The following is a 14141-nucleotide window of genomic DNA, read 5'->3' as shown; positions in this document are numbered from 1 at the left end:
TGCCCTGCATTGTCCTAACAAACTCCAATTCTCTCCCCAGGGTGGTCAGGGAGCAGGGTGACCACCACACTCTGAATCACAGTATTGTCCCAGAAAGTTGCACTCCAGGAAAGCAGGTGAGGGGTCCTCTGTTCAAGGAAAAGCATTCTCTACTTGGTTTTGGTATTCTGCTCACAAGTTGTCATTCCCTTCCCTCCAGATTTCCTGTTTTTCCAGCTCTGCTGCCTGAAGTCCCTAAGCAATCATCATGCCTAAGGGCCTAAAGAGTAAAGGCCACTCCCGTGGTGGCAAACACCAGTCAGCTCGTGGTGAGCACCAGCGTCTCCAGAGAGCTCAGCCCTCTGCAGAGGGGCCAGCAGCAGCCCCTCCTCCTGCTGCCCAAGGTAATCTTGCTTCCCTTTACGCCTAGGCCTCCTGATACAGCTCTGCTCTGGGTAATAAGGGATCCTCTTTTGTAGGTGATTCTGGGGAAAGTTCAAGTACCTCCCAGGCAGCATTCTCCACTGGAGACGCATGTGGAGATGCTCTGACCAAGAAGACAAGCATGCTGCTACACTTCCTGCTGGACAAATATCAGAAAAGGGATATCATCTTGAAGGGAGATATGCAGAATGTGGCCCACAGGAAGTACAAGCCACACTTCTCTCACATAGTAAGGAGAGTTTCCATACAGCTCGAGCTGGTCTATGGCCTGGAGTTGAAGCAAAGAGATAGAAAGGGCTTCTTCTATCACCTTGTTCGCAAGGAGGGCCCCTCCACTGAAAATAGTCTGTGTAGCATGAAAGAGTTGCCAAAGAAGGGTCTTCTGATGACCCTCCTGGGTGTCATCGTTATGAAGGGCAACCGTGCAACTGAAGAAGATGTCTGGGGATTTCTGAATGCATTGGGGATATATGCTGGGAAGAGGAATGTAATATTTGGAGAGCCCCAAAAACTCATCACCAGAGATCTCATACAACACAGTTACCTGGAGTACATTCAAGTGCCAGGAAATATCCCCCCAAGTTATGAGTTCATCTGGGGTCCCAGAGCCCATGCTGAAACTAACAAGAATAAGGTTCTGGAATTTTTAGCTAACATCAGTGGTACCACCCCTCGTGCTTTTCCCAGGCTGTATGAGGAGCCTTTCAAGGAAAAGCCAGAGAGACCAAGAAGAGATGCCCCTAAAGTTCCCCATGTTTCTAAGAGCAGAGTTCATGCTGCATGCAAGTCGACCACTGACTATTCACTCCTTTAGCTGGGCCTGAGGTAGAGTCTTCATTTGTGTTTCAAGACTAGCCAACCTTCTAAGTGAGGTAGATTTTTTTTTTTTTTTTTTAACGTCGACCATACAAAGTGTATGACTCTGGCTATATGGGTTCAAATTATTGGTATCTCTTTTCTCTGTTGCTTTGCTGCTGTTTCTCTAGTAAAAAATTATTGTAGCTCATATCACTTTGTCTTACTCAATACTTATATTGCTATATGTGATCTTTGTTATTTTAAAACAAATTTGAAATTTTCTGTTTTGACCAGAGTGTGTGGTTACCATAAGAACAGGTATTTTTATGGAAATGTGGCTTGGCCCAATGGTGAATCAAAAAAGAAGTGATTCATTCACCTGTACCTATACCTGTGTTCTTCATGCTCTTCATTTTAAAGGTCAGTTTAAGTAAATTTGGGTTTTCTTTCTTGGTTCAAATTTTATGAGTATGTGCAAGGTATTAACCATATTATTTATACTTTTATCACTGCCACATAGTTTCCTTAAGGTTTGTCTGTGCATGTTCCCTTTAGAAATCTCTTCCCCCCAGAAATGTTAGCAATAGTAAGGAAAAGAATGTCCACCTATTACACAAATTACTTCTAAATATACACCTAAATATAAGGAAGAAAATATGATGTAAAGACGTAAAGGATAAAGAATTGATAGGTGAAGAAGATAAGACTTTAGTTGAAACACCACCCTCATTTACCTATCTGATCAAGGTAATTTGGTAGAGGAGAAGACTTTTACTCTGTCATTGAGAAATAATTTCAGTGAGACTGTATAATTTAGTGAGTGGGAGTAAAAACCATTTAAACACTCTGATGGCGAATATCTGGGTTGAAGAAATAAACCCGGAACGAGAAGAAAATCACAAATATATCTTTAGGATTAATTTTATTGTGTCAGAAAGAACAACCTTGTCAGAAAATATCAGTCCTTGTCATTACCACAGGGCAGGTGACTATAGCACATAAACCATAATACCATTTCTGTCCCTCTGTTTTTCTCATTTGAGAGATGTGGATGACTCGTCGGCCAATAGGAAGTAAGAAACCACTAAGCTCTCATTCCTAATAAGGACAGTATTCTGTTATTTTCAAAGGACACTTTTATTTTCATTTATTCATTTGAGATAAGCAAAGAAGCAGAGAGAATAGGCACACCAGGGCACCTAGCCACTGCAAATGAACTTCAGATGCATGTGTCACCCTGTGCATCTGTCTTACTTGGGTACTGGGGAGTTGAATCTCTGTCCTTAGACTCCACAGACAAGCACCTTGACAGATAAACCATCTCTATAGCCTCAAAGGATATTTTAATGATGTTACTAAGAATGTACTCTGTCATATATACTCTAATGGCTGGCTTGATATATGGGTGGTAATTACATGAATGAGAGTAATTTTAATTCAGATCTCTTACTGGGACTAAGCTAACCCTTGCCTCAAAGTAGGAGATTTGGAGTGACTATAGCCAGAGAAGAAGTAAAATACAAAAATAAAATAAAATAAAATATAAAATAAAATAAAATAAAATAAAATAAAATAAAATAAAAAAATTCTCCAAACTCATTGTCATGATCTAGTTGGGAAAAGCTACTTACTTTCACTTGTTCACCAGCACTTTGTGTAAATTATGCCCATGGCCTTGCATATTCCCTAATTTATGTAGGAAATAAAATCTTAGGAGAGGATCTTTTAACCATATCAGTCAAAGTCACCCTAGTAAGAGCTGTCATTGATTATAGACCTGATCTTTGCCCAGGACTATGTTGGGTATTGCTCAACAACTGTATGGTTCATCTTTACATGGTAGATGCCACAGTCAGTTGCAAGTTGCTGGGATGAATCTCCAACCAGACACAGTTTATGGGAGAAATGAGTTTATTTCATGTTTACAGAGCCAAGAGAAGTTCCATCAATGATGGAAGAAGCTGCTTACTTCCATACATCCAGGTAAAGGGAGAAAAAATACTGTATCAAGCAAGAACAGAGAGATCAAACTGCTCTCTACTCCTTTGGGCTGGAATTAGATTCACTCCCAGTTATGTGAGCCCCTCCAACAGGCTATTAGAGACTTAGGCAGGAAGCTTAAATTCCTGAGGCTGTGGAGGACAAACATTTACTTTCAAACCACCAAATTCCTCCCCTGGCCCCCATAAACTTAGGACCACCTCATAAAGGAAACCGTATTTAGTCCATCTTCAAAGGTCCCCATAGTCTTTAACAAAAAATGACTTTTCAAAAGTTCCAAGTCTCATCTGGGATTGAAGACTGTGTGTTAACTGTGAGTCCTAGGAAATCAAAAGAAGCTAAATACTTCCACCATGCGATAGCACAGTATAAACACCTCTATTGCAAAAAAGGCATAATACAGAGAGAATTAACCAATGCAATATCAATAAATATCAGGAAAATATCAAACATCTGTAGGTGAAATCCAAAATCCATAATCAGTGACAATAGTCTTTAGATATTCAATTCAGCCCCTTCAGCTGGACTGAGCAGCAAGGGAAAACTTTCATCCCAAGCCATAAGCACCTGATTGTAGCCTTTACACAGTCCTGCTATATGCAATATATCTCACTCTGCTTGGATGTATGGAAGTAATCATTTTATTCTGACATTGATGGACCTTCCCTGGATTTGTAAGCCTGAACGAAACCCATTACTACCATGAACTGTGTCTGGTCTTATATTTGTCCCAACAACTTGGAGCTTACTTCAAAAAATTGTTACCAGAGGTTGGGTGTTTCTGCAGATGAAACTGACCATGTGTATTTTTGGCTTTTGGAACTTATGTGCTAGAGTAATGTACATGGACTTGGTACTCGTTACTTTAGAAACCTTCATAAGTGGTAAGACAAATTTTTTGTGTTGTTCTTGTGAGAGCTTGAATGTTTTAACTTCAAAGAGAATAGGGATGGCATGCGAAGTTTCAAAGAGGAAGGAGAGAGAAGAAAGAACCTTCTTAAAACTGGTCTACTGGCAGAAAGACTGGATTTGTTCTTTTACCCATACTGAGAGAATTTAAGCAACGTTAAATTTAAAAGTAATGAAATGGTGTGGTTGGCAGAAAATACAGAGCAGAAAGATACACAATTTAAAGTTGGAGCAAGTTTAAAGCTAAAGTCATAGAGATTGGTTTGAGGTTGCTAAAGCTGGTTTGTTAAACAGATTACTAACAATTAATGGTAGTCCAACTGCTTCACATGTAAAGAATGGAAATGATGTCTGAGGCAAAGTCCTCCCAGGACTACTTCTTAATGCTGTTAGAAGATGTAAAACAAACAAACAAACAAACAACAACACAAAAAGCTCATTCCCCCCCTCTCCCTCTCTGTCTCTAATAAATAAGTAAATCAAAATAACATCTTTAAAAAAGGGCTGGACAGTTGGCATCGCAGTTAAGGTACATGCCTATGATGTGTAAGGACTCAGGTTCAATTCTCCATGCCCCAAATAAGGCAAGTGCACATGGTGGCACATGCATCTGGAGTTCATTTGCGGTGGCTAAAGGCCCTGGAATACCCATTCTCCCTCTCAGTGTCTCTCTCTCTCTCTCTCTCTCTCTCTCTCTCTCTCTCTCTCTCTCTTCCTCTGTCTGTCTCAAATAAATAATTAAATAAAATCTTAAAAATACAAAAACAAAAACTGCTGCTATTCTGCCATGCTTCCCTAACTATGAGGAATCTACCCCTCAAAACTGTAAGCCAAAATCAACTATTTCCTCCTGTAAGCTGCTTTTGGCTGGGTATTTTGTCCCAGCAGTGAGAAGGTCAATATTATAGAAGGTCGGTTCCTTAAATGTAGCCATGATTGCTATAAAAGTATATGGAAAAATTTGGGACTTTAGAGTATAGGAGCCTTGCAGTGCTTTAAGGAGAAATTTCTGGGCCATTCTGGTGCAAGTTTGAATGACAAAGGAATGCAGAAGTAAGTGGGAACTGTGAAGTCCTTTCATGATAAGCCAAAGGAAGGGTAGAGCTCTGTACAGTGTGCTCCTCCAGACACAAAATGGCCTGGATACCCCATAACCTTACAGTGCCTGACACTATCTACACAATAATAGGAGGAAAAGATCATGACATCAAAATAAAAGAGAGACTGATTAAGAGGGGGAGTGGATTTGATGAAGAGTGGAGTTTCAAAGGGGCAAGGGGTGACAGGGAGGGTATTGCCAGTGGATATTATTTATAATTATGGAAGTTGTCAGTTCAAAAAAAGAATGGAGTGTAAAGAAAGATGAAAAAGAAAAACAGGACTTTTGCAGATCTGAACCATCAATCATGGACTCCATACTCATAATTCATGGTAAAGTTCCAGGCATGGTTTCTGGGCTGGGACTGGCTCCATCTCATTTGTAAGTAAGAATATGATCAATCATATATGTTTGGTCTCAGATATATTAAGTCACTTCCCGAGTGAGACATCAAAGCCCAATACAAAGAGATGGCAAAAAATTTCTGGAAGAACAATGACACATGGCACACATCCACTCCTGATCAGAATGGCTGAGCTCCAATCAATAGAAGGTCAGTTGATGGATGCCCTCCTAATAAAGACAGGAAACCTAAAGAGGGATGAGGTAATGACTCATTGTTTAAAGGTATTTTCTTGAAAAACTTGAAGTCCCAGGTTTGATACACTAGGACCCACATAAAGCCAGATACAGAAAGTGGCACATGGGCTTGGAGCTCCTTCGCAGATCTAGGAGATCTTGACATGCCCAATTTCTCTCTGTGTGTCTCTCTCAAATAAATAAGTAAACATATAAAACAGTAATGTAATGAGAACTTCAAGTGGGAGTAAGGAAGAGGTGGGGAAGGTGCTCACTGTTTCTAAGCTCAGAACTATAGATGCTGAAGCATGAGAGTTTGTGGCCACCCTGGGATATATAGTAGTTCAGGTGCAACAAGGAAGAAATAGAAAGTTAAGTTTTCAAAACACAAAATACAATGTGCTTTAGCATTAGGAAATAAGACCTACCAGAGATGATGGTACATGCTTGTAATGCCAGTATTGAGGGTTCTAAGGCAAGAAAGACTCCTAAATTCTATACAAACCTGTCATAACAGTGAAGTCCAAGACAGCCTGAAAAAGAAGAGGAGGCATAGGAAGGTAACAGAATACATGGGAATTGAAGCCTTTCAGAGGGGAGGGGGCATGGAAACAAAGAGGAGGAAAGGAAATGGGAGAGTAAAATACAAAAGTGCTATGATTCAAGGTCATAGATACAAAAGTAGATATATCCTGTGTTAGTTTTAATGGATGTCTTCCAAAAGATCCAGGATTTTTCTTTTCAAGCTTGTAGCTTGTAACTTGTTGTCACTGTGGGTGGATCCTAGGTTCCAGCCCTAAAGTGAGGGGGTGAATCGAGAATTCCAGACTAAAGATAGATAGACTGCTTGAGCTCTACCTTGGGTTCTGGAGTGTGTTTTCTTGTGGTGCTACTGGTGGTATTTCTCTCTGCAAGGAACTGTAAAAAGTTGGCCAGCATCTTCTCCCATTAGGGAACTCCCCCCAGATCCATAACCTTCAAATAAATTCCCTTCCTCCCATAACTATTTTGGAGCTTCATCCCAGGAACAGAAAGGTAACCGTGACAGAATTGATACCAGGAGTAGGTAGTTGATGTGTGATGAAAATGTCCATGTGGATTTTTGTCTTTTGGAACTTTAATATTGGAGGAATGGGCATGGATTTGGTGGTTGAAACTGAAGATTCCTTCACAAGTGGTAAATAAAGTTTATGGACTATTCTGGTGAAAGTTTGAAAATGTTAAGTCCAGAGAAAACTGCAGTTAGAGGCTTGGCTTATGAACTTTCTAAGGGAAGGAAAGACCACAGAGAACTTAGTTGGGTCTCAGATACTGGCATAAGAATGGGTGTGTTCTCCTGCCCATGCCAGAGATTTTGATCAAGGTTAAATATGTAATAGACTTAAGTGCTTGGCTAAAGATATGGAACAGAGACTTTTAAGATTTAAAGTTGGAACTATTCAAGCAAGTTAAACTTATGGGCACTGAGAATGATTGCTGAAGCTTCTAATGTCAAATCAGCTAGCATTTTGGAGGAAAATGGCCCAACTACTGTACATTGAAACAATGGAAAGGATGATGGAGGAAAGATTGAAGGATAGAAATGCAATCTCTTTTGTAAGGAAGGAATGTGCTCTTCAAAGTCATTGATTTATTTCATCTCTGAATTAGGAATATGGCTGTGCCCTGCACTACAGGTATTGGTCTCAGAAGTATGAAAAATACGTAGAGTTAGCCAAGAAGTGCATGCAATTTCAGGAGCCACTACAGAGATGCCTTGTATAGGCAGGGCATAGTGATCCTGATAGGCCAGTAGAGCCATTGGAAGATAGATTTTGGTTTGTATAGAGACATGAAGATATTCTTAGATATACCAGGACTGTGAAAGGGCTACCATGGAGTGCTGATGGCTTGGGATGGAAGTGTTCCATGGCTATTCAGCCCACCAAGAGGGGAAAAATTAGGAATTCCAGAGACCATCAGTCACTGGTTATGATATCAGAGTTGAGCTGCAGATGTTTGATGTTTGCTTGATGTTTATTGAATTTGCATTGGTCCAGTCATTGTTATGCCTTATACCTTTTGGAAATTTTTACTCTGCATTTGTTGAAAGTATATAACTTGTGTTTGATTTTACAAGACTCATGAATTAGCAAACATCTTGAATTTCAGATGAGACTTGGGACTTTGAAACTGTCTTAAGTAACTAAAGACTATGGGGCCTTTGAATTTGGACTAAAAAGAATGTACAATATGAAATAGCAATTAATCTATTGGGGGCCAAGGGTGAAATGTGCTAATTTGAGTGGATGTCCCCCAGTAGATTCAGGAGTTTTATTCAACCTTGAAAGTGGGTGTCACTGCTGGTGGAACCTAGGGTCCAGCCCTAAGGTGTGTAGATGGATCTGGGATTCCAGACTAAAAATATGCAGAGAGCTTGATCTCTGCCTGGGGTTCCTGGAGTGGAGTGTGCTTGCTTATAGTGCTGGTGGTAGTATTTCTCTCTGCATAGACCTGTAAAAAGGGGACCAGCTTCTTCTGCCAGTATGGAACTTCCCCTGGATCTATAAACTTCAAATCCCTTTTTTTTTTTTTATTCCTATAAACTGTGTCTGGTTTGGGGATTCATTCTAGCAATGTAAAGCTGAGTGTGACCGATCCCATTGAGCTCTAATCATACAATATTGAGAAGACCCAGGCTTGTACATAGGATCACAGTTGCTCCATCTCACTCTATACAAGTGTTTCTAAATAAATGAGATAATGGTTCTGACATCTACTGATTCCCTTACAAGGGAGACATACCAGCTTCAATAAAAATCAAGGCGAAATTTTCTGTTAGATCTCTTGCAACATAACTCTTGAAGAATAAAGCAGCATTGACACTCTTACAATTGGGGGTTCTATTCGCAGGACTGTGTTCAAAGAAGGGAGGGAAATGCACATGGTTCCTGACCTCAATATGTCTTGCCTGTTGGTTGAAGCTTTGGTCTGAGAGGTGTGTTCTTCTGGGAGATGACAGAGTCATCTCAGATGTTATCATGTGCCATAGGATGTAAACAATGTTGAAAGTAACAACCACCAAATTTTGTAATAAATCCCAGCCTCTCAGTGCCCTGGTGGCCACAGTCCCAGAGGGTAGTCTTTTCACTTTGCCCATACATCTTAAAGAATTAAGATCTAGGTGAGAGGACTCAGGCAGCAAAATGGGAATTTGAGGCCCTGTAATGTTAGAGAGGTGTTGGTCATGACTTTGAGGTTATGCCATTTTGGGTAAGAGGTATGGTTTGAATTAAATTTTTCCCATAAAATCATTTCTTTTCAGTGCTAGGTCCCTAGCTAGTGGCAATTTAGGAGGTAGAGACTTGCTAGAGAAGATATGTTGTTGGGAACAGGCTTACGGGTGTTATAGTCTGCACCCCCTTGCTAGAATTGAGCTCACTCTTTTACTGATCTTTTCCACCTTCTGTGGTCTAGTAATATAACATCTGCTTATGCCATGTTTTCCTCTGCCATCAGGAAGCTTTCCTTCAAGACTATTTGCCAAAATAAGAACTTTACTCCCATGAGCTGTTTTTGGCTGGGTACTTTGTCACAGCAACAAGAAGGCAACTATAACAGTGAGGGTCAGATATACTGAACTGCGCTCCTATAAGTTGGCCTGTGTGTGTCAGGGCAGATCTAAAGACTTTAAGGCTACCAAGATTATTCTTCAGTAAAACAGAAATATAGGGATTTGTGATAATTACCCATGTACATTCACAGGGGCAGTTGGCTCCAGTTGTGCAATTGGCTAGTACATGTTACTTATACAACAGATGTGAGCAGTCCTAGAAAGCAGCAGAAAGGTCTTCGAAGAAACCCTGGAAAACCTGGTGTCCACTGAATGTCCTAGTGGAGGGGAAATGTTTCTTAATTTCCTCTGATGTGGTATGAGTATCAATGAAAGTGTTAATAGCAGCACAGTGAAATTGGGATCCAAACCTTGTCTAATGTATATGATGGTGGTGAATGGAAACCAAAAGGACTCATACACTTCTACACAAGGACCCCAGCACATGCCCTATACTGAGATTTGGCAAGGTAGGAATCTGGACAGGGGAGAAAGAGAACTTGTGAGCATAATACCAACACCAAGTAGACAGCACCTTTCATTAAGTGAATGCCTTCTTGTCTGCTTTACTAGAGGGCACCTTTGTAGATATGTACCATGATTCACTTTGTCATGGTCACCCTGCTTCCTGAGAACTATGTGAAAGAAATGAGAGCTTGATCAAACACAAGATGACCACCTAATTTCAGGTGTCCAAGGATTAGAGCAGGGCTTGTGCTGAGGTTCAGGTATATGACTTCTCTTGGTTTAAGTTCACTATCATAATATATATGAGGGAGGGGCTGGATCCCAACTTCCCTCTACTTATATCAAGATAACACTACCATGGACACTCATGCCATATGGGAGGGAATGAAAATTCCTGTCATCTCCTCTAGGATATTAAGTGTACACAAAGTTTCTTAGGCTTATTTCTAAGGTTCACTTTCCCAGATAGCTTCCTTTTGTGAGTGTGCAGAAATACTTCACACAAATCCCCCACCCCACCTCCCATTTTCCTGAGGATTATTACCAGTAACAGTGAAGTCTTTAGCTTTGTCTGCTCCACTAAGGGAAACATACAGAAGCACAGCTCTGTGTGTCTGACCCTCATCTAGTATGAACTATTCTGAAATTCATGACCAGCCCCTATCACAATTCTCCTTCTGGTACCTGTGTCCTCCAACATCCCACCTAGGTCATCCTTCCCTGAGATTCATTGAGATAGTGATGGACTTCCCTGTAGGCCTAATATCCATGTCCACTAACTGCAGAGATGAGTTCAGGAATCAAGCCTGTATGGTCATTGGATCACATGGAGGCGGCATTTGATTTTTGGGAATCACAATGTTTTGGTGGTTATTTTCTTTCAACTTAGTTTACCTGACAAGGCACCTGATGGCACCTGGGTTGCCTCTCTCATTCCACAGGTCAACACACCTCTCAGACTAAGGCCTCACCCAATAGGCAGACGAAATTGAAGTCTGAGTCCTTCATGTATACCTTTCTCCTTTCTTTACCTAGCCCTGTAAATAAAACCCAAAGGTTTTTAGTGTGTCACTTATGTTTTGTGTTGCAAGAGTAGAGTTGAGAGAAATCTCACAGAAAAATTTGCCTTGATTTACATGCAGCTGGAATATTTTCCTCTTGAGGTAGTCTGTGTGTCTCATAACCATTATGTCACTTTGTTTAGAGATCTTGGCAATTAATGAGTAAGATGGCGCAATTTTGATCCCAATGCCTATGCATTGGTCACCTCAATACTGTATTGATAAGGCTCTATGAAGACTGCATTCTTTTGTAGCTATAACCATGAGTCATATCATTTTTGTCCAAACTCTACAATCCTTTCTACTCATCTTTAGCCACCTTCCTTATCACCTCCTACTCTTTCTGCTCCACTCATTGTATTCCCTTCCTGTCTCATCTGTTCTCTTTTTCTATTCTCATGGCAGGTACTGCATATGTAGTTCAGGCTTTCTTAGACTTAATTATGCATTCCAGACTATCTCTGTTGTCATTTTCATGATTCAAAAGTACATCTTTGTTTAGGTTTTGATTTTTTGAGAACATGACTGTCTAAGTGTTCATTGCTACCCTTTAACTTCTACGTATACCAAGGTGGCTTCAGACTCTCAAGATATTAGCCTCAGCATCTCCAGTTCTGGGTTAAGGGCAGGAACCACATCATCCTCAAAGCCGTGCCACCTGAAGTACTCATTAAGTTTCTAATCTTTATGAGGGTAAGTGCTCAGCCACATATCTTCTATTGATTTGAGCCCAGCCACTTTGACAATAGGTAAATGTAGATCAGTTCTGCTTCTTCATGAAGAAGAGACTTCCATAAATCCTTTGTCTTCTCTTTGCATGGGGCTTAGATGCCTCCCTCTCGATGGATAAAATATCTCTGTTCCATCATAATCTTAGTAACAACTAATATGAAGCCTCTGTGTGCCAAACAGCCATGCCTGGGTCTTCTCCATGAATGCATACTCCATGAAGTATGAATAGGCCTCCATTTTGTCTATTTTGGTAGTTTGGAGCCTGAATCATTATATAAGAAGGGACTGTTTCCTATCAGACTGCCTCCGTTATATAAATTCCACCACTGGGAGGGCTGTCCACTTTGAGGTAAGTCTCACTCTGGAGGAAAGACTGCCCCCTTCAGTCAATCCTTCCTGGAAGCTACCTCAGAGGCCCACCCAAGAGGAATATCTGTGAATTTCTAATCTGATGAAGTTGACAACAGAACTTAATCAACACGGTTAGTATGATTGCACCAAACCAAGCTTCAGTGAACCAATGAGTTTACTAGGGCTAATTACAGGGCAGGTTGCTTATAGGAGCAATGGATGATGTAAAAAATAGCTGTATCACAGAAGAGTCCACTTCAACATAGATGATAATTCATAGTATCTACATTTCTGAAGCTCACTGCAGAGCTTGAAGGCAATTGGGGCTAATCTGTGTATCTTAAGCACAAGACATGACATGTGGACAGCTCAATCAGAAAGTCCTTCACTAAGCAGTTGTTTTCCCTTTATAGCCTTAGGGAGGGGTCTTTCAACCTTTTACCAGACTTGTTCCTGAATCTCCTGAACTTTCTTCATCACCTCAAGAGAGATTGATTCACTCTCTAATTAACATTGGTTCAAGTCTGCCCTTAAACAATTGTTTATCATTCCTATCCTTGAGGACTGATTTTTTGGCATTTTAAGTTTCAAGTCTCCTAGACTTGACTTCCTAATCTTCCAAAGCTGCCTTTATTTCTTCAGGAGCGACTATTTCAATATGGAGGAATTTGTTATGCAACATACTCCCATAGAGGACATGCTACTATTACATTAGTTGACATATCTTGCCTAGCTAGCTAGTTGAGTAGTTTAAAGGGTTCACTACTAGGTAATAATATTGTTGCTGACTTTTCTCTTTAGCAGGGTGTATAGTACTTTCTAGCACTGTGGCATGTACTCAACAGGAAGGAGAATTCCATGATAGTTCTATAAGTTTACATGATTCATATACCTTCATTTATTTTCAGGGGGGTTATTTGTCTCCAAATCTGTTTTGTCCAGAAGACTTTCATAGTTCTTTTGATGTCAACTACAGGTTCAATTTCTATTTTGCAGATGAAGATTTATACTTGATGATTATCCTTTATATTCATTGATAGTGTGTAGAACATTAACCATTTTACTTCAGCTTTCATATTTAGATGCATAACATTTTTAGAATAAACACCAGTAAATTGTTATTATATATACATAATAATATATATAATGATAATATATATATATATATATATGTGTGTGTGTGTGTGTGTGTGTGTGTGTGTGTGTGTGTGTATAGTACCAATTACATGGTATTATTCATCAATAATCCAACATTTTAATCCAACATTTTTTTTAATATTTTTTTTTGTTCATTTATTATTTATTTATTTGAGAGTGACAGACACAGAGAGAAAGACAGATAGAGGAAGAGAGAGAGAATGGGCGCGCCAGGGCTTCCAGCCACTGCGAACGAACTCCAGACGCTTGCGCCCCCTTGTGCATCTGGCTAACATGGGACCTGGGGAACCGAGCCTCGAACCAGGGTCCCTCGGCTTCACAGGCAAGCGCTTAACCGCTAAGCCATCTCTCCAGCCCAAATCCACCATTTTTAATGAGCAAAATTTCTTTGGTCTGTTATTTTGTAGATAACACTATATAGCTGATCCTGTGCATTTTTTAGGAGATTCATGATGTCTGCTTTTTTAATTGTTGTGATGTTTGCAGCCAGCACTTTAATTCTTTAATCTCATACAGGCTATGGCAATTCTCTGACACTAATGTTTCTATTTTAGCTAAAATGCTTCAGTGAGATGGGGCACATGCACAAATGTGTGAACATGCATGTTTAGGTCAGAGGAAAATGTTGAGTGTCATTTCTTCAGATGTTTTTCACCTTGGTGTGTATGTGTGTGTGTGTTGTGTGATGTGATGATGTTTGTTTGGCATATGCATGTGTATGTGTGTGTATGTGTGTGTGTACATGTATATATACTTGTGCAAAGATGATTGGGTGCTCTTCATTGCTCAACAATTTGATTTCAACTCAACCTGGTCAGGCTATTTGTGGGTAGCAATTCATAGTGATTGTTAGTATACAACATCATACATGACAAGGGTTACAAACATTTCTGGGATATTTATTTATTTATTTATTCATTCATTCATTCATTCATTCATAAGGAGAGACAGGGAGGGGGAGAGAGAGAAA

The 14141-nt window shown here is 40.1% G+C and overlaps 1 protein-coding gene across 1 annotated transcript; it reads left to right on the top strand.

The window, feature by feature from the left end:
- The first annotated feature begins 247 nt into the window (after positions 1–247).
- LOC101597131 (melanoma-associated antigen B4-like) lies at positions 248–1237 on the top strand. Its single transcript, XM_004663667.2, has 2 exons — positions 248–383; positions 459–1237. Exons 1-2 carry the CDS (start codon positions 248–250, stop codon positions 1235–1237), a joined length of 915 nt encoding a protein of 304 aa, XP_004663724.2.
- Positions 1238–14141: the final 12904 nt, after the last annotated feature.

Source organism: Jaculus jaculus, chromosome X (genome assembly GCF_020740685.1).
Source record: "Jaculus jaculus isolate mJacJac1 chromosome X, mJacJac1.mat.Y.cur, whole genome shotgun sequence".
Lineage (NCBI taxonomy): Eukaryota > Metazoa > Chordata > Mammalia > Rodentia > Dipodidae > Jaculus > Jaculus jaculus.
The sequence above is the reverse complement of the archived record's forward strand: the minus strand, read 5'-3'. Positions and strand labels throughout refer to the sequence as shown.